The 21,815-nt window shown below is 35.5% G+C and overlaps 1 protein-coding gene across 1 annotated transcript in view; it reads right to left on the reverse strand.

Moving 5' to 3' along the window:
• The window catches only part of Dpp10 (dipeptidyl peptidase like 10), a 696,690-nt gene that overhangs the window by 140,881 nt on the left and 533,994 nt on the right, over positions 1–21,815 (reverse strand). The window contains exons 6-7 of the mRNA XM_004626368.2: positions 17,365–17,417; positions 17,182–17,263 (exon numbers count right to left, since the gene is read on the reverse strand). Coding sequence (XP_004626425.1) covers positions 17,182–17,263; positions 17,365–17,417 — 135 coding nt within the window. The remainder of the gene's footprint in view (positions 1–17,181; positions 17,264–17,364; positions 17,418–21,815) is intronic.

The raw sequence follows: 21,815 nt of genomic DNA on the forward strand, positions 1-21,815 counted from the left end.
TGGTTGGGATAGATATATAGTTATATTCTGTTAATGAATAGAATGATTTGTTCTAATGGTGTTTGTAAATAGGATCTCAAGTCTGCATCTTGTACAGCAATTAACCACTAAGAAGAATGTATTCAGTGTGTTAATTATTGAACCTGTCCTACCGATTTGATTTGAAACTGTCTCATTGCTATTTGTGTATCAATAAAACTATAGCAAAAAAGAGAGAATGGGTAAATCAAGTTAAAAAAAAAGATATATTCTGCAAGATTTTAGCTGTTTGTATTGAGACCTGGTTTATGATCCAAAAAATACATCAAAAGCACCATCTTGTGTGCATTTGTTGTGTATAGTTATGTATAAATGTCAAATATATCAACTTGCATATGTAGATCAAATTTTTTACATGGTTAATATTTTTCCTAGATGTTGCATCATTTAATGTAAAACAATGTTGAGATTACAGATAAGGTTGTCAATTTTCCCAGTTCTGTATATTTTTCTATGTAAACATAGTTTGATTTTAATACATTCCTAGCTTTTGGAATTTTGATCCATTTCCTTAGATATTATCATTTAGGATGTTTTTATTCATTATATCTTTAAAGATGCAATATCTTTGTTTTTTAATCATTTATTTATTTGTTTGGTACAGCAGGGTATCACTACGCAGATCAAACTCATACTGATACTCCAGTCTCAGCCTCTGGAGTACTGGAATTAAAGGTGTGCACCACCACACACAGTTTCTGTGGCCAGCATGGTTCAAGAGTTGTGGGGAATCGATCTTCAGTCCTTGTGCTTGCCAGGCAGGCACTTAGACCACTGAGCTGTCTCGTCAGCCAAACAATTTCTTTTTATGTTGTCATTTTACTTGTTCGTAATGAGAACAACCAGAGAGAAGTCCTGTGCCATCAAAGTGATGTCTTCAGTAATTCTGACATGAAGAATCCTGACATCAACACAGACTACAACTGCCCGAGGAGTTTTCTGCAAGCCATTAAACAAAACATTGCAGATCATTAAAACACTGAACTATTACTAATTGAGATCTTTCTATTCTGAGGCTTGGACAAATTGGTCCACATGTTGCAGAAATAGATATGCAAAAATTTGAATGAAATGGAAAGATTCTAGTGTTAAGAACCTTTACAGATTTTTATTTTTAATTTTTATGTATTTCGTCCAGGGTCTTACTATGCAGCTTGCACTCAGTGTTCCTTCTGTTTCAGCCTCCCAGTGCTGGGATTACGGCATACGCCACCATGCCCTGTCTCCGTGGCCAGCTGGGTGCACCTGAGTGGACCAGCATGGCATGTGGTACTGGGAACCAAGCTTAGGCAGGCACTACTGCTGAGATATCTCCATGGCCCCTTTTTCAGGTTATTATTTACAATGTGATTCCATTCAAACATTTTGCTTAGTGGCAAAGTGCTGAGCTCGAGGATCATACATTACCTCAATTTTGAGTTATAAAGTGCACAATGATGAAATTTATACAGCTTTTGTTCTAATTTACTAATTAATTTTTTGGTAGAAAGCATCATGAGACAAGATGAAGCATAGAAATTTATATTTGTGATTAAAAAGGAAAATATTGTGTTACATTTATCCCATTATTATTAAATAACTCAAAAGTTATGTACATACAAATGAAAGGAAATATGGAATGCATATTTCTAAAAGGATATAACAATTTCTGCTGGCATGATTTAGATCTGTGATTCATCTGGGCCTTTATATCTTCTTACATTTGGAAACAGTATCTAATTTTGAAAGTCTGTTAAAAAAGTAATCAAATGATAAAAGACTGATTCTGCATAAGTTTGTTATTTTCCATGATAATTGAGAATCTCCTGGTAGTCCACAGGGAATCAAACTTGACACCTAAGTGCAAAATTCAGCTCTTAGGTCAGTTCTTTTGTGAAACTCCCCATATTTTACAGTAAGCTCTTCCCTCAAAAGATGAAGTTCAAGTTAAGACCCTCTCATTCCCAAGACCCTGAACCCTTGCCTTTATTGTATGAGCTCCTGAAATGCAGAAATTGTTCTTCTTATATCCTTAAGGAGTAATGTACTCCTTTTTTTTCTGGGGGGGGGGAAAGGGTCTACAGGGCGTTCAGGGTCTCACTACTAGACAAGATTCATAGTGATCCTCTTGCATACAGCCTCCCAAGAGCTGGGATTACAGGTGTATACCACCATGCCTAGTCTCAATTGCAGTCTCGGTACCCCAGGGGTGAAGCCAGCACAGCAGGCCAGGGATTGAACCCCTGGTCTCTACGCCTGCTTGCAGGTGCTTTAATCTACTGAGCTATTTGGCCAGCCCTTGTACTCTTAATGTATAGATAGTACCCATATAAAAATTTGCAGTGCAAGCTAGATAAAGCTAATAAAACACTTTTATTTGGATTAAACACTGCATTAACCCCCCCAAAAATGGTGGAGAAAACTTTCTCTTTTTTTCTAAATAGTTAAATAAAATCTTACAGAAGCATATAGGAAAAATGTTCTTTAAAATCATATGTGGCCTGATTTTTTTCATTCATTTCCTTTATTGTTTTCTTCCTTTCATTTGATTAATTCATTTATATATACCCGCATCATTTCTCCTCCCTGTACAGAGCTGGGCTATCCTAGGAAATGTCAACAACTCGATACGTTCCATTTCTCACTCGTGCTGGCAAAGGCTTCAACAGCCTTTCTTTGGTAAAATTCTCCTTTACTTTTTTCAGTGGAAATCTACAGCTGTTACCTCCGCAATTCATTTATACACATAGCACATGCTAGGAAAATTACAGTCTGAGCTTCAGACTTCAGAAAATTTATAGTCCAAACTCAATGCACACTTTTAAGTGACTTCTAATAAGGTCGGTGTAAGAAACTTGAAAAACAGCACACCTACAGCTAACCTTATTTGAGTTGCTCTGTTTTCTCTTTATATCAATATATGCAACTCTGAAGTGGAAGTAAATACTCTAAATTATGCTCTTATGTAGGAGTAAAATTTATTTATTTTTAAATTTATTGTTAACTTACCAGAGGCTGGAGCTACAGCTATGTGATAGAGCACGTGACAAGAATCAATTTACGTAGAAACGTTGCAAGTATAACATTTAATGATTAAACACTAAGATACCAGTGGGGGTGCTTACCTGAAGGGTGGGTGATTTTTAGATGGAAATGCAAATTACTTTTCCTTTAAATTGAATATTATAATTGCATGTTTTTTCTTTCCCACACACATATTTGTTTCATTCTACTTACATGAGAATATATTTCCTGTTACATTTAAGTATGCAACATATGAATGGAATTATATACCTGAATAATTTGAAACCTTATCATTTGAGGCATGAAATATTTTAACTGCATGTGTGTGCACACACAGTCATGTGTGCTTGCGTGTGTGTGCATGTCGTCAACTCAGTTGTTACCTTATAAGTTAGCAGTATTTCTAACTTATCTTGGTCATTTCCCCCAATATTGGGACAATTTCTTTTTCTTTTAGAAAGTATGACACACAGTCTTAAAATAGAATCCTTTTCAACTAAATGTTTTTTTCTTTCCTAAATATGGTTTATCACCTTAAAATTTTTAAAAAAGCAAATAAACTCTTTCAGGTTATGGGCATGCTAATCTATCTCTTGGTCACCATTTTTGAAAATTGTAAAAAAAAATTTAACCTAAATTTACCATTTTAAGTGTATAGAGTAGCATTATTAAGTCTATTGCTTTTCTTGGGCACTATCATTGTAGTTGGTCCACAACACCTTACCAGTGCTCAACAGCATTCCGTAGCACACATGGTTTTTATCGACCTCTCCAAGGATATTTAGGTTATTTGCATATATTGTTGATTGTAGTACTCTTCCAAAATGCACAAAATGTTAAAATGCAGATTTCAACTCTTTTAAAAAACTGCCAGAATTGCAAATACTGCATCATACTAAGTCCCACTTGTAATTTTTCCATGACATAGTGTCATTTTACAAGTACTCCAATTTATCCACTTCATTGTCTGTTATTACATTGTTATGTTCAAGCAGGGATATATATATATTAAAGAGAGTACAAAATAGTATTGAAACAAAAATTACAAGGGATACAGAATTTCACTTAACCAAATAATTTGAATTTCACAGTATTTTTGTAATTTACACTGTTGTCTTCCATCTAGTTGTTCATATTACCGGATATTTGCATGCAAAGTTGAAAGAAAAACATATACATATGAAATTAAGAGGAACGCTCAATCAATTGATAAGGAAACAAATAAAACTAAGCACTAACTGCTCCTTTCCATATATCCACAGAAATCCACCGTACAGTTATCCACAACGTCATGATTACATACATAGATGTCTCTCTTTCCCTCACTACCTCTCCTGTCCTCCTCAATTCAGTAATTCCTTCCCTTTGAATACATTCATTCCCTTTCCCAAGCATCTCTTGCACCCTTCATATTTTATTTTCTCTTTCATGTTCTCACACTAAAGAGAAAATATGATGTTTGCACATGCGGTTCCGATTTATTTCACGGAGGACTAAAATCTTTAGTTGTGTCAATATACCAACCAAAGCCTCAATTTTATACTGCTTTAGAGTTCAGTAATACTCCCATGTGTAAACATAACACGTCTTCTTTATCCATTCCTCAGTTGGTGGCATTTGGGTTGCTTCCAAATGTAGCTATGACAAGTGGCACTGATGTTAACATGGGGGGGATGCACATGATTGTTGTATGGTGTTTTCAGCTGTTTTGGAAAAATACCCTGGAGGTAATAGGTACATCAAAGGGCACCTCAAATCCTACCTTTATAGGAATCTCTGCAATGATTACAATGATGGCTGTACCAGTCTGCACTCCCACCAATGCTGGAAAAGGCTTTCTTTTTATCCACAGCCATTACTTCTGGGGTGAGATAGAATCTCAGTGTTGTTTTAAATTGCATTTCTCAAATGACCCATGATGTTGAATGCTTTTTCATATATTTACTTGTCATTTGGATTGCTTCCTCTGAGAAGTGTATATTTGTCTCACATGCTCATTGTTGGATTGTGTCTTTGAATTTGGGGGACCTGATTTTTAAAAATTCTTTATATGTTCTAGAGAAAAGACATTTATCAGAGAGACAGTCAGGTATAATTTTTTCCTATCTGTCGGATATTTTCTTTGAAGTGAAGAAATGCTTAGAAAAGATGGGATCCCAGTTGTTGATTCTTTGAAGTACTTCCTGTGCTTGTTTTTTGCTCATGAATGCTCTGTGTACCTCTACGTCTTTAAGATTTCTACCTACATTTACTCATTTGCTTCCATACGATTGTTTCTGTTTCAGTTTTTAAATCTTTGATCCATTTTGACTGTATCTTGGTGCACGGTGATAGACGTGGGTCAAATTTTAGCCTTTGGCATGTTGGAATCCAATTTGTTAAGCACCATTCATTAAAGAGGCTATTTCAGTAAAAGTCTTTGCTCCCTTTATCAAAGATAAGGTGGCAGAATGTGTCTTCAGTTGTGACTGCATCTTCTAATCTGTTCTGTTTATCCTCAGGTCTGTTTCTATGCTAGTACCATTCAGATTTTATCACAGCAGCTTTATATAGTTTCAGTTCAGGGATTGTGATACCTCCTGCCCTCCCTTTCTTTCTTTCCCAGGATTGCTTTTGATATTATGCATCTCTTCTGGCTCCAAATGAATGTGAGGAAAGTTCTGTCTAGCGCTGTGAGTTATATTACTGGTATTTAATCTGGATTACATTGAATGTATATAACAATTTGGAGACTATGGCCATGTTTCTTCTGATCCAGGAACATAGAATATCCTTCCATTTTCTCAAATCCTCTCCAGTCTCTTTTCTTAGAGTACCATAGTTTTCACTGTATACATCTTTTACTTCCTTTGTGAGACTGATTCCTAAGTATTTCACTTAATTTGAATGCCAGTGTGAAAGGTCTGGTTTCCCTAATTTCTCTCTCAGTGCATTCCTTGTTTGTATATAAAAATACTACTGATCTTTTGGCGTTGATTTTGTATCCTGTTATGTTACTGAACTTTGTAAATAAATTTACAATACTCTTGGTAGAGTTTTTGGGGTCCTATGTAGAAAATCATGTCATCTGAAAATAATGATAATTGCATTTTTTTTTTACCTATCCTTATTCATTTTGTTTCTCTCTCTTGTCTAATTGCTCTGGCTAATGTTTCCAGACCTATAATGAATAGGACTGGGGACAGTAGACATCCTTGTCTTGTTCCAGATTTTACAGTGAAGGCTATCAGCTTTGCACGTTTAGCATTATGTTGGAACTTGATTTCTGCTAGATGGCTTTTATCAGGTTGAGATATAGACATCTAATTTGATTCTGTGTAGGGTTTTCATCATGAATGAGTGTTGGACTTTTTAAAATACTTTCTCTGCATCTATTGAGATGATCATATTTTTTGTTCTAGATTTTCTTGATGTGCTGTATTACATTTATGGATTTGTATATATTGAACCATCTCTGCATTCCTGGGATGAATCCCAGTTGTATGAGATGTATAATCTTCTTGATGATTTGCTCCATTTTGTTTCCTAGTATTTTATTGAGGATTTTTGCATCTATATTAGTGTGTGTGTGTGTGTGTGTGTGTGTGTGTGTGTGTGTGTGTTAGGGAAGGGTCTACAGGGTGTTCAGGGTCTCACTACTTGATCAGACTCCTAGAGATCTGCCTGTTTACAGCTTCCCAAGAGCTGGCAATTACAGGCATGAACCACCATGCCCAGTCTCCATTGCAGCCTCAGTGTGCCCCAGGGAAAGAGCTAGCACAGAACGCCTGGAGATTGAACCCCCGGCCTCTGTGTCTGCTTGCAGGCACTTTAATTTGCTGAGCTATTTGGTCAGCCCTTATATCTATATTCATTAGAGAAATTTGGCACAATTTCTCTTTTTTTGCATCTTTTTCTGGTTTGGGAATCAGAATAATACTTGCCTCCAGAAATGAGTGTGGGAGAATTTCTTCTCTTTGAATTTCGTTGAAGAGTTTGATAAAAGTTGGCATTAAATCTCCTCCAAATTTCTCACAGAATTCATCTGTGAATCCATCAGCACCTGGGCTTTTCCTTTTTTCTTTCTTTTTTTAAACCATTTGTTAGCATTTTAATAAGCCCCTGTCCAGTGGCTCTAAGCTACCAGGACACAGCCCCCCCCCTCAATACCCTTAATCTTCTCAGCTCTTCTGCTAAAGAATGTGGCCTTCGAGATGACAGGCTGTTCTGGGAGCTTTCCTTGAAGTTTATAGTAGCTTGATCATATTACATCAATGACAGGAACTTCTGAAGTCTTGATTTTGGCAACATTTCCTCATGTCTGCTCATTTACCAAAGTCCACAATTTATCAAGGTGGACAATTGGGCAAAAGCTCTGGTTTCTCTTGAAGTAGTAATGCCTCACACTAACCTTCCCAAAGTAACTTGGGTGATATTTGTCGAAGTTGATGCTTTGGTGATGGATGCCACCAATATTATCTTGGCCTCTGGGGTGCTTCCAGTGCTTGCCAATGTGGCCTTGGCTATGGCTACAAGGCCTCAAGCCTCCATGTCTCCCTTAGTCTGGATTCCATGTCAGCAACTGAGATGAAAGAGCCTGAACTTTGCTTTGTTGGTATGGTTTTTATTTCATTTTCAATTTTGTTTCTCATTATTGAGTTACTGAGAATTTGTATATTTTCTTGACTCAGCTTTGGCATTTAGCATGTATTTAACAAACTGTCCATTTTCTCTGTGTTTCCCATCCTGTGAGAGTAAAGATTTTGGAAGTAAGTATTGATGATCTTCTGAATTTCTCTAGGGTCTGTAGTGATTTTACCCTTTTCATTCCTTATTACATGAACTTGGGTTTTTTTCTTACTCTTTTTGTTTATTAGGTTGACTAGTGGTTTATGAATAATATTTATTCTTTTGAACAACTAACTCTACGATTCATTTACTCTTTGTATTTTCTTTATCTCCACTGCATTAATTTCTACTCTGTTCTTTATAATTTCCTTCTATCTTTGGGCTTTGTACTTGACTTGTTCCTATATTTCTAGGAGCTTCTGGTGCAGCATAATATCATTTATTTGGGCTTGTTCTGTTTTTCTAATGTGGGAATTTATATATTTATATATTTTCCTCTTAAGATAGTTTTCTTGGTATCCTGCAGATTTTGGTTAGTTATATATACATTTTTGTTTGATTGTAAATATTTCTTAATATCTCACTTAATTTCATCTGGGATGCACTGTTTATTTAGGAGGTTATTTAATTTTCATGTGTTTATGGTGTTTTTGTGGTTTCCTTTGCCTATAATTCCAGTTTCATTGCATTGTAGTCAGATAGTATGCATAGAATAATTTCAATTCCTTTGTATTTAATTAAGCATCTCTGTAAACTATTATATGTTCTATTTTTGGGAGCATCCCATGTGCAGTTGAGAATAATGTGTATTTTGTTGTTGTTGGATGAAACATTGTAAAGTTCTGCTAAGTCTCCATATCTTCACAAGTTTGCTTTAGGTCTGTTATGTATTTGCTGATTTTTTGCCTAGCTGATCTATGTCTTTGTGACAGTACCATGTCAATTATAGTATTGACCATTTGATTTTTCATGTCTGTTAAAATTTGTCTTATGCAGGGCGGTGATCCTACATTGGGTGCATATATGTATAATTTTTTTCCATGATTTTATTGAGAAACAAATATCAACAAGATAGTTTCAAATCAAACTGGTAGGACAGTTCCAATAATTAACACGTTGCATACTCTCTTCCTAGTGGTTATTTGCTGTACAAGATGCGGACATGATATCCTATTTACCAATACTATTAGAACAAATCCTTCTATTCATTAAGAGAATGTTAACTATATATCTATCCTAATCACTTTGATACACAGATACAAAATGAACATTCATCTATCCCCTTTTTTGTTTGGCTCCATCATTTGAATATTATAGGTGTATTAACTCAGCAAAATATTCTAAAACAGTCCAGTAGTCTATAATAGTATAGGGTCTTCCACTTCACTGGCAGTGTCAGAAATTGTTGACAAGAGTCCCCTATAGCTCAACATAACACCATGGCCTTACTTCTTATATTTTGTTTTTCATACTTTTCTGTTGGTTTTCCTTGTGGCCCTCATTTTGTCTAATTTTAGTCTGCAAACTTTGGTTGTTAACCCTCCAGAAGAGAAGCTTTCTCTTCCTTTTGCAGTTTTCCTTCAACAAATAGGTAGTGATATTTTTTTTAATCTCTTTGAATGGTTCTTGGTTTGAAGCTGATATTGTCTGCACCCAGAATAGGTGCTACCCCTGCTTTTGTCTGGTTTCCTGTGGGACGGAGAATTGTTTTCTATACTTTGACTTTCAGTCTGTGAATTTTGTTTTGAGTTAAATGAGTTTATTGAATGCAGCATTTTGTAGGATTTTGTTTCTTTATACACTCTGCTAGTCAGTTTCTTTTAATAAGTGAATTAAGGCCATTTACAATGATGGCTATAACTGATATTTATTAGCTTACCTTTGTCATGTTATTTTCCTGTTATAGGTTCTGTACTTTTTTCCCTTTTTTAATTACTTGTTCTGTTTGGTGGTTTTATTCTGTTATTCTTGAAGCTGTGGTTTTCTTTCAGGACCTCCAAGGTCTTCTTGATTTGATGGTTTGTGTTGAGAAATCTGCAGTGATTCTGTTTGGATTTCCATATGATATGTTTCCTCTCAGCTTTGAATATTCTCACTACTAGTGGAGGTGACTGGCTAATACTTATTTAAAAGCTTCATTATAGATAGTGGGTGTGGACCAGATTCAGCAGCATCTCATTGGATGCCCAGAATCCTCCTAAGCTCTTAAAAATTTGGACCAGTACCAACACAAGCACCGTGCTTGCACACTGGGGGCCAAGTGTCAGAGCACACCAGAGTCCCATGGGCCACCCACAGTCCTCCAAAGTCCTAAAACTGGTACAACAGTTGTATCAACTGTTGTACCAGTTTTGTATCAACTGTTGTACCAGTTTTGTATCAACTGTTGTACCAGTTTTAGAACTGTTAGCTCAGAAAGCTCTGTGCTCCCTAGGGCGGGTCCCCTGGTAGTGGCCATTCTAATGGTAGACATGTGATAATATTTCATCTTTGATTTTCATTTCCTTAACATTTAATTATGCTTAGTGTTTTTCATAAGTTTTTTGTCATTAAAATAACATCTTGCGGCTAATGCCTACTTTCACTGTCCATTTATAAAACAGTTATCTGTCTATATTTGGATGTTAAATTCTTTTGAGATGTATGATTTCGCAATATTTCCTCTTTCATAGGTTACTTTTTCATTTTATTGATAGTGTCCTTAATACAGACACTTGCTTAATATTCATGAAGATATATATTGTTCTCTTTTTACTCCATTTTCTTTTATGTAATACCCTAGAGACTGTTGCAAAATTATTCATTTATTTTATTTCTTGAAGCTGCAGCCTTTCATTTTCTTCGAAGAGTTGTCTTTTTTTTCTTTCTTCCTTCTTTACTTTCTTCTTTTGGTACCAGGAATCAAACCCAGGACACTGCACTTGCCAGGCAAACACTTGTATCACTAAGCTATATCCCTGCCCCTGAATTTCATAATTTTACTTCTTATTCTGAGAACTTAGTCTAGTTTAAGCTACCAATGTGTTGTTCGGTAAAGCTTCATTCTTTGTATACGGACATTCAATTTTTGTTACCATTTGTTAAAAAGATACTACTTGTCTCCCTCTTTCCCTCTCTGTTCCTCCCTCTCTCCCTTTCTCCTTTCCTTTTTCTGGCCTCAGAGGAAAGGCCTTCATATTGTTCCATTACAATGACAATCAATTTTTTAATGTAAAGCTTTTATTGTATTGAACCAGTTTGCTTATATTCCTATTTGTTGTATGCTTTTTGTTATCTAAATATTACTACTACTACTACTACTACTACTACTACTACTACTACTATTGTATTTTAGGGAAGGGTCTACAGAGCGTTCAGGGTCTCACTACTAGATTGGACTCATAGTGATCCATCTATTTACAACCTCCCAAGAACGCGCCACCACACCCAGTCTCAATTACTGTCTCAGTGTGCCCTGGCCTCTAAGCCAGTTTACAGGTGTTTTAATCCGCTATTTAAATATTTTAAGTTGATGAAATGTTTCTGCCCCAGTTGAATGGCTATATTTTATTTTCTTCATCCCATCATTATTATTGGATCACTTGTAGGTGTGGAACCATTCTTGCATTCCAGAAATAAGCTCCACCTGATTCATGTTCTACCATGTTTTAATATGTTATCGAATTTATTTTATAATATTTTGTTGAAGAGTTTTGTGTAAGTGTTCATAAGTGATACTGGTTTGTAATTTTTCTTTGAGCATCTTTAGTTTCCATGTCAGGGTAATGCAAGCATCATGGAATGGGTTAGAATGTGTCTTGTCCTCCATCATTATTAGAAGTCAGGACTCAGGCTAGCTGGTGACAAAATAAGTTTTATAGCAATTAACAAAAATGCTTTAATCCACTGTACTCCCTGGATCAGACACACTGCAACACTGGCTTTTTCCCAAAGTCAAAAGTGAATGTCCTAAATTGGGTTTAAAACAGTTAGGACATTGTGATAACCATAGAAGCACAAATGAACTCTAATAGGTCAGGATTACATGGAACAGGGATTTTTCATCAAGTATTGATATTTTGAATTTTAAGTCCCCATAGAATATAATGAAAAAACATTTAAAAATCGGAATATATTTTAAAAATAGGCATAAAGAATTATATACTTCTTATGTTTACACATAAGTCAAAAAATCCAACCATATACCACCTTGAAGCACGACAGTCCCACAAAATTCCTTTTCCTGTCTCCTGCCTTCATTCACCACCCCCTTCTTTTTGAACAACCATCTACCCAAGAGACAGCACAGCAGCAAGTGGCATGTCATGACAAGCAGTCTGTACTCAGAAGACCAGAATGACAAGCACTCCAAGCATGAAACTACTATTACAGATTACCATCTGCAGTGCAGTTGCTTAGTTCACAGGTATCAGTATATATAGTTAGTCAGGGTGAGAATCTTTCCAATTAACTGCTAGATTCAGAAATCTTCTGGAGATTCTCAGGATCATTGCCTTGCCCATCTTCTACATATAACTGTATGTCTTGTCACTGTCATGTTTCCTAGCTCTTCTCCTTTCCCTCTCTTGATTAGTTAGTCCTTGAGATCCTGCTTTCTTTTTATTGTATTATGCTTTTCTATTTGTATTTCTTCTTGTGAGTTCTTATATTAGAGAAACTATATGATATTTACACAAGTGTGTCTGGTTTATTTGATGTATGAGTATATGTTCAAGTGGCATCCCTTTCAATATAAAGGCTTCGAATTTCTCATTCTTAATAGCTGAATAATACTCCATTGTGTAAAATTACCACATCTGTTTCAACCATTCCTCAGGTGATGGGCATCTTGGTTGTTGCCAAGATTTGGCTATCACAAATTGTGCTGCTATAAACATAGGCACACATATATCCCTATGATATGATGTTTTCAGATCCTCTGGGAAAATTCCCAGTAGAGGAATAAGCTGGTTTAAATGGGATTTCCGGTCCAACTTTTCTAAGGAGTCTCCATACTGATTTCCATAATGGGTGTACCAGTCTACATTCCCACCAGTAGTGAAGAAGGGTTCCTTTTTCCCCAAAGCCTTTCCAACATTTGTTGTTGGTTGATTTCTTTATAATAGCTATTCTTTCTGGGGTGAGATGATATCTCAATGTTGTTTTATTCAGACAGATAGTGCGGTTAAGCTTAACAGCCTGGGTTGTATGGTAATAACAATAAACTTGTCTTCTGGATGGTTAACAATCTAAGTTAGCAGACCAAAATTAGAGAAAAAGGAGGGCCACAAGAAAAACCAACATTTTGGCCCTAGCCTTCCAATCTCAGTTAAGACTCAGTATATATGAGAACTTGTACTGTAACGTCATGTAACTCAGTAGTGTCCCAAATTTCTGATCAAGGAGAGTATAAGGCCAAAGAGGAAAGTGATCGATGATGTAGAGTATGCCTAAGGAGAGTCACACGCAGAGAAAATATTCTCTCAGGCATTCACAGAAAGCACATTGTTCAAGAAATGGCTGTGACTCATCCACATTGCTGACACTGGCAAATGTTCTATAATCTGAGGTACAGGATCTCAGGAGAAATCCTGAGGGGATTTCACTGAACTTTTCAGACCCAAAAGCTACAACTCTTGTTGCACAGGTCCTGCTTTACCTTGGTCTTAACCATCCAACAGAGTAGTGTAAAAATGAAATATAAGAAGTAAAGCCATGGTGTTATGTTGAGATGTAGGGGACTCAGGTCAACAATTTCTGACATTGTCAGTGAAGCGGAAGACCCAATAGTATTATGGACTACTGAACTCTTTTAGAATATTTAGCTGAGTTTACACACCTATAATATTTAAATGATGGAACTTATCAAAAAAATGGGATACAAATGAATGTCCATTTTTTATCTGTGTATTCAAAGTGGTTAGGATATATATATATATATATATATATATATATATATATATATATATTCTCTTAATGAATAGAGGGATTTTTTAATGGTGTTTGTAAATAGGATATCAAGTCTGCATCTTGTACAGCAATTAACCACAGGAAGAATGTATGCAATGTGTTAATTATTGAAACTGTCCTACCAGTTTGTTTTGTAACTGTCTCATTGCTATTTGTTTCTCAATAAAATTATGGGAAAAAAGAAAAACAACCAAAAAATATAATAATAGTAATAGGTTAGGATTCACATTTTTCCTGGAGTCTTGCCCCAAGCACTCTTCCTCTTGATTTCCCAGGCCCCCTGCCCCAAACTCTCTCAACCACGAAACTCTCCTTTGTTAACATTAAAAGTACTCCACAGACCAGGTAGTCCTGCCCAGACTAGCCCTCTCTCAGCTATTCCAGCCCACAATCACCCTCCCTAAAAGATCCTATAAAGTTTTCTGTCTCCCCTGCTGCCTTGGTCCTCTCTACAACCAGCCTGCTTGATTTCCCCAGTAACTCTTCTACTCACATCACAAAGCCTGGTTTGGTCTATTCTGTGGGTTCGTACCTAACAAATTCATTCACAGAAAAAGAGTTCCAAAATTGAAAATGGCAAGAATGATGGTATAAATAAGTCTGAAAATATTTTGAGGATAATTACTACCAATGTGCATTTTACTGTAATTGTTTATTAAAAACTTATTCACCACTAGCATCTGTTAGATCTGGATGGTTTACTATGCTATTTCCCCACTTTATAGTCTATATCATTGTTGCATCCTTATATTAAGATAGAGGCACTGAAATCACTAACTGTTGTTATGAAAATACTAATAGGTTTTAAATTATGCATTTTCTATGTTTTCTTGATCTGTAATGAGATAAATAATGTTTCTAGTTTTATATTCTCTGTCTTCACTAATATATAGACTGTTTCTCTTATGATATTTGTCTAAATTATTTTTCTCTTGGTGGTACTAAAGATAGATCCCAAGGCCATTACCCTGATCTCCATTCCTGGTCCTCTTTTAACTATGAAACGGGGCTGGCTGAATTTGTACTTTGCCAAGGCTGGGGGTGAGCTTGCCATCATCTTGCCCACATCTTCTAGAGTTGTGGACTGCCAGACAAGTGCCATCGCTACTGGATTAATTTCATATTCATACTTTAATATTGCTACCATTGGTCTCTTGGCTACTGTCACCAAGAAGCATATTTCTCTTTCAACCTATGTGTGTCCTTGATGTCTTCTGGAGAATATAAAATTGAGTAATTTTTGAAACATTTCTTGCAACCTTTCATGTTATGTTTAGAGAATCTAATTTATTTACATTAAAAATTAATGATGGGGAGCGAATTAATTTTGTTCTTCTATACTTTATTATAAGTTTTACTACATTATTTCTAGTAGAAATACATCCTATATTTCTATTACTTAATTTATATATATCTTATAGATCTTTGACCTTTATTTCCTACACTATTGCCTCTGTTAATTTTACTTTTTATCATGAAATATTTTAATTCTTTTAATTACTGTTACTGTTTTCTTTCTTGATACCTTGGTGATTCCACATATTTTCTTAAATTATAACTAACTTAAATTTTTTCCAATTTAATTTCAATCAAGTCAAAAGAATTGCTCATCTTTAGCTCTGTCTTATGCCTTTTAGTTTTTATAACACAAAATTCTAAATCTATGTGCTGTGCCCTAATATATCAGGTAGTAAATTTTTAATGACTAGTCTCTGAAATTTTAGAAAAACAAAATCTAAAGTTACAAACCAATGCCAAGATAAGAGAACATTTCAACCTTTTTTACTGCATTAACTTTTTAAATTCTGTGAAACAGTACATTTAAAACATTGTCAGCTGGGGAGATAGCTCAACAGCATATCATGCTGCTGGCAAGGCAAAGGCCTGCGTTCCTTCCCTGCAATCACTATATCTATATCTATATCTATATCTATATCTATATCTATATCTATATCTATATATATATATATATAATCTTTTATAATTATCAAAAAATTTAGTTCTACTTAAATTTAAACATTTTTTCTTTCTTTTATGTGTTTGATTGTTACAGGGTCTCACTATAGAGCTTGGATTCATGGTGATCCTCCTGCTTTCTGCCTCCCCCGCGCTGGGAGTACAGTGCACCACTACGCCCGGAATCTGTTGCTGGCTCAGCCCACCCTGGAGGTGGGGCTGGCACAGCATGTGGTGCTAGGGATTGGACCTCAGTCCCTGAGTTTGCCTAAGTAGGTGCATTAGTCCCCTGAGCTATCTCACTAGCCCAAATCTAAACATTTTAATATGGATGAAAGTTAATACTACTTTGCCTTCTTTCAAGACCCTAAACTCCTGTTAGCAACTCTTAATGTTTGGGTCTAGTAGTAATTTCCTCTGCTTTTATTTATCTCACAATGTTTCAGTATTTCCTTTAATTCTGAATGCAAATTTTGCCTCTGCATGTCTGTTTGGCTGACTATTTTGTTTTCCTTTTAACACACCTAGCTGTATCCATCCTACTGTCTTCTGGCCTTCAACATTTCTTTCTTTTTTTTTTTTTTTGGTGGAACTGGGGATTGAACGCAGGCCCTTGCGCTTGCCAGGGAAGCACTTCTTCTACTGAGCTGTCTCCCTGGCCCCAAGGCCTTCAGCATTTCTGATGATAAATCTGCTGATAATCTCATTAAGAGTCCCTTGCATAGGATAAATCCTTCTTTCATGCTGTTTTAAAATTTTTATCTTTGGGGCCAGGGAGATCTCAGTAGTTTAAGCATCTGTCTGGCAAGTGTGAGGTCCTGAGTTCAGATCCCCAGTACCAAAATAAATAAATAAATAAATAAATAAATAAATAAAATGTATTTTTGCCTCTGCCTTTTGATAGCCTTTTGATAGTTTGTTTATATTATACCTTGGTGTGGATATGTATGCATCATATTTGGACTTTGTTGAGCTTGGTATTTATCTTCTTGTCTTTCAAAAATTTAGAAAGATTTCACTCATTATTTCTTCAAGTCATCTCTCTTATCCTTTATATTATCTTTCTGACACTCCTAGAAGTGATATAATGATTTATCATTTGTTTCTTAGGCTATCTGCATTTTTAAGCAGGCTTTAAAACTAATTTTCCTGAGACTCAATGATTTGAATTGTTCAACTAATATTCACTTATTCTGATCCTTATTCACGTCTGTCATGCATCTTCAGTACTGCTTTATTTATAGCACTTTCATCTCTGTTTTCATTTAGTGTCTTTAAGTTAGGTATTGCTTTAAGGATGCTTTATTTTGCATGGTAATAAAAATTTATAAAGTGTGCAGCAATAGGACTAGCCTAAGCCCTAGTATCTTTGGGTCTCTTCTGGAATGTATTATTAACTAGTAGCTTAATCATATAGTATTTCACTAACCCAGTCTTTAAAATTATTGATAAAATAATACCAGCACCGTCTGATACATTAGATGCTGTGTTAGAATACTGCATGAAACCTGTGAAGGAACTTAGAGAACCTTTGAGTATAAAGGTGAGTTTTAATAAGAAGTGACTTCTGCACAGCTCTTCTATACAGATTGGTTGTATTTGACGCATGCCAATTCTTGTGCTTACCAGCTGCTGCCCCTGGACACCCCAGGCTGCGTACTGCAGAACGGAGTCCTCTACTTCTGGAGGATTTAACTCCCAAACTTCCCTTGAAAAAATGTGAATATTTTTACATGAGCAAAATTGATATCTGTACTAATAATTTATCTGCACAATGACTTATGAAAGGAAGAAAAGGAAACAACTTACCTCGTGTGTATGTTGTAAATCACATATGAAGCTGTATATGAATAATGAAAAATCTGCAATTAAAAAGAGAAAAATTATTGACTGTGCTTTGGGGAAAAAAGTCTTAATTTTTATATGTCTATGCATTTGTGATAAAATCAAGAAAGTTCAACCAGCCAGATAGCTCAGTGGACTAAAACACCTGCTTAGGCAGACACGGGGGCCAGGGTTCAATCCCTGGTGTGCTGTGTCAGCCCCACCCCCGGGGGTGCACTGGGAAAGTGACTGAGACTGGGTTTAGTGGCGCACGCCTATAATCCTAGCGCTTGGGAGGACAAAAACAAGCTGATCACTGAAAATACATGTACTGATGTTAAGAAGACATCAAAATATGAAACCTTCTAGTGTGAGAGTTTGCTGTGTCCTCTGTGAGTAACCACAGTGGTCTTTTAACCCTTCTTCAAGCCTTCAATCTCTCCCTTACTCAGTCTTTCTTATCCTAAATATAACTCTAATTAGATCATGTTCTCTCTTACAATTTTCCGTGACACTTCCCTGAAATGCAAAATAAAGACCAAACTGCTCTATTTGATGTTCTCAAACCATGGTACTTTTGGCTTTTATAAGTTTTCTACCCTTCCTACCTCTTATCTCACTTGATCTCATTTATACTGTAAGCAAATTAGGTGAATTGTTTCTGTATATGCTGACCGTTTACCATGGCTGCCTCCAACGTCCTGCAGTGACCCTCTACATTATTCAAGGTGGAAAGTGTCCTTAGGTCTACACAGCCACTGCATGGAGGTAAGGATTCCCTCTGCGATCCATCTTTTTTACAATTTACTGTGCAGCTCTTGGGCTGCTTCAACTTCTGCAGTATAAATTATGAAAACAGTAAGTATGATTCCTTTCTCCACTAGACCGCTGTCAAGTACAGGTATCTGTTACCTTTGTATCCTCCACATAACTGAGCACATGTCATGTCTACATGCAATGCTACATTAATTTGTTAAATCATGGTCCTGATTGGGAAAAAAAAGTCTATGTTGAAGTGTTTGTTGGTGAAGGTAATGTGGGATATTATACCCACGCTTTCATACTAATAGTTGAAAATGGCTCATTAAATAGTTGATTGAAAGTCAAGCATCTTCAAGATATGTAATTACCATCTTTGAAGAATCCTGTTTCTTTTAAAAGGTTACTTCCTCGAAGACAATAACACTCATGACAGAGGGACAAAATCTCAAATGGGACTACAGTGAATAAGGCAAGAATATTATATATATTTTTTTCTTACCAGCTAGATTTAACATAGTAGAATAATGTAGAAGATATAAGAAAAATGCAAAAGTGAGGTGAAGTAAATAAATGGCATGTTACTCTTTAGTGAAAATTATTTTTTCTCATAAGCTCTGTGATTCTAGTGAAAGTGGTTTTTTTTGTTGCTTAGTTATATTGTTTTATTATCACTTTCAGGATATATTGGATGCTTTTATGTTTCTGTATTCAATTAAAAATCCTCTGGCGTATGTACCTGGTACAAATACAATACTGTCAATCATTGAGAAGTCTGTTATTTTTTCTTGTTGTTACAGTATCTTCCATTAAACAAGACTGGCTACCTATTTTGTGAAGTTATATTAGTGTTCTCACTTCCCACTGAAATTTCAAAAAAAATTCCCATTTGTTACAGTATTGTGTTTTATGATCAATCTTTGTTCTTCCCTTCATTTTGGAATAACTTATATTGAAGATTGCGCTCACCTTAGTATTATAGTAAGAACATGTTTTCCTGGTGTTTACCTTGAGATTCACATTGAATTCTATAAAATCTCGTACCTTACTATCACTGTTGAACCTTGCACATACTAGGATAGCTGACAAGGAGATGAGACAAGTGTTTACCACAGTCAATTCTTTTTTCTCTCAGAAAGTTTTGTGGCCAAAGCAAGCTGCCAGATAAACACTTGGTCTTCAAAGCAGATAAATGAGTCAGTGAGTGCATAGAATCTATTCATCCCATCAAGTAATCAACTAATGCACTATCCCTGATTGCTAGGTGCATGTCTACTTTCAGAGAAAAGATACAGTGCTCTATTGCTTTGGGGAAAGCAGACCACCAAGTGGTCAGTGAGACATAATGAAGTATACCATATGAATACTGGTCTTCTGAAATATTTCTTATGGAGATTTCTAAATCTTCTCTATGGGTAAATCTAAAGTATCTAGATTCCTTCAGATGGAGTGAATTAGGGAAAATACAAATCTGTTTCTGTTTTGTGGTTTTAATTTTGCCTGTTACTACATTTGTTTCAATGAATGTACTAAGAAAGAAGATCACAATCAATAAAATAACTCTGACTGACTTCCAAACTTAGGGAAGGTTGAAATAATAAGTTATAAGATATTGGTCTTGTGTGCTTATGCACACAAAGCCAGCACTTTTCCCTCCATGGAGAGTTAAGATCTAGTCTTTACTCATCTTACAGATCTTTTCTTTAAAGTCACAGTCTTTTGTTGTGGGTCTCAGCAGAACCCAAATGCTTCATTGTTTACAGCTTTCCATAATTAAAATAAAACCCTGTCCCCCCAATAGAGTAAAAGAATATGGAATCGGAATGGATGTTGGGGAGAGTTATAAGACATTTATTTCTTTTTTCCCCTTTTCTATTTATTTCTTTTTTTCCCTTTTCTATTGATGGTATGATGTTGGAGAAATTGTTTAAAAAAATTCAATGACTATGGTTCTGTAGTAATAAATTAGGCTATAATATACTGTGAATTAATCTCCCCATTCCAAGGGTAGGATTTCTAATATTTTTGGTATATGTGCTGCTGAAGTGAGAAGAAGGATTTCTAACATATTTAACAATCCTCTTCTTTATGCTTTGGTCTCCCTTCCTGCATTGGCTGGTCAAAGCTTATTTCAGGGTGTGGAAGTCATAGTATCTTTTTAATGTGAGGGTAATAGTATCTTAAATTTAGGAACAATATGCCCTTTCCCTGTAATGATTGACTGCTTCTTAATGAAAGTCAAACTGTTCTTTGATGAGATTCTTGTTGACAAACACTCATAACCAAAAATTGCTTATTTATCCATCTCTGTAAATGATGTTCCACTAATTGTCACCAAGTGCAGAAAGAGAGAATGCAGCATGAAGGGATGGAATTATGATTCATCATATAAAATGTGATCAAAGTTTATGCCCAGAAGTGCATCATAAGGAGCACAGTCATCCAATCTTGGAATAGAGGACAGTATGTGGAGGCTCAGAGAGTAGCTAGAGAACATGTTATCCAAACTGAACCACATAACCTTTACATTGCATTGTAGTTCCTAAGACAAGGCTAACTATTGAGAGTTGACTGCAGTTGACTGAATATATATATATATATATATATATATATATATAATCTTTGTAAACACAATTCAAGAAAATAATGAAGCATCACTCTTGGGAAAAAAAAAGAGAATTAGATTATTTTGATCAATTGATCATTCATTTTCATCAATCAATACACAGCTTCATATCCTATTTATATAATACTGTATTTAATTCAAGCTGGACTCATGAGCAGTAACACTATAACTCATGTTCGTATGAAACTAATATAATATACCATAAAAAGCATCCGGCTGGGGAAATGGCTCAGTAGAATTAGTGCTTCCCTGGCAAGCACAAGGGCCTGAGTTCAATCCCTGGTTCTGAAAAAAAAAAAAAAAAAAAAAAAAAAAAAAAAAAAAAAAAAGCATCACAGCAACAAGTTGAGCTGCCACACTCTGTTTGGGTATTAAACTCAATGATAAGGACTGATTTTGAACAACAAAAAAGCCAGCAGAATACATAAAAATAAAAAAAATAGAGCACTAAGTAGACCATGAAAAAGATGTTTCTTAACTGTACAAGAGCTACAGAAAGAAGGCACCCTGCTGACTCTCTTGACTTCTTCTAGAGAAGCCTGTAGCTGGCAATTCGACGTCCTGCTGCTGCTGTGAACATCACTGAGACAGAAAATCCCCTAGAGGACTGAACCAGGTGTGACAAGTACATTTTAGCAAGGACATATTTGCTAAAATCGAATACATAAATATTGCCAGTCTATATTAGTAAGAGAGATATAACATGAGCTATTACTAGAAAAAAAAAAGGGTGAGGCATAATTAAAGCTTGCCAGAGCTTAGTAGTAAAAAGTTATACCAAGTCTCAATGGTGGCAGTAACGCTCTCCAAGTGAAAATTAGCTACTTCTGCTTATTTAGTAAACATCTGCTAAGAAATGTCTTTGATGCCGGCAGTACTCTACGAATTCTTTTCTGTTACCATAATAGAAAGATCTACAAATAGGGTTAGACGCAGCAGACTTTCAGGTGATCACTTTTACTTGTTCCTGTATGTTGTCTGTCAGTATGTAAATAACTATCGAACAACATCTAAGTGCAACGTCATAAATTAGTGACCTTGCCAAATTCAA

The sequence above is a fragment of the Octodon degus genome, unplaced genomic scaffold (genome assembly GCF_000260255.1).
Source record: "Octodon degus isolate 3935 unplaced genomic scaffold, OctDeg1.0 scaffold00014, whole genome shotgun sequence".
Lineage (NCBI taxonomy): Eukaryota > Metazoa > Chordata > Mammalia > Rodentia > Octodontidae > Octodon > Octodon degus.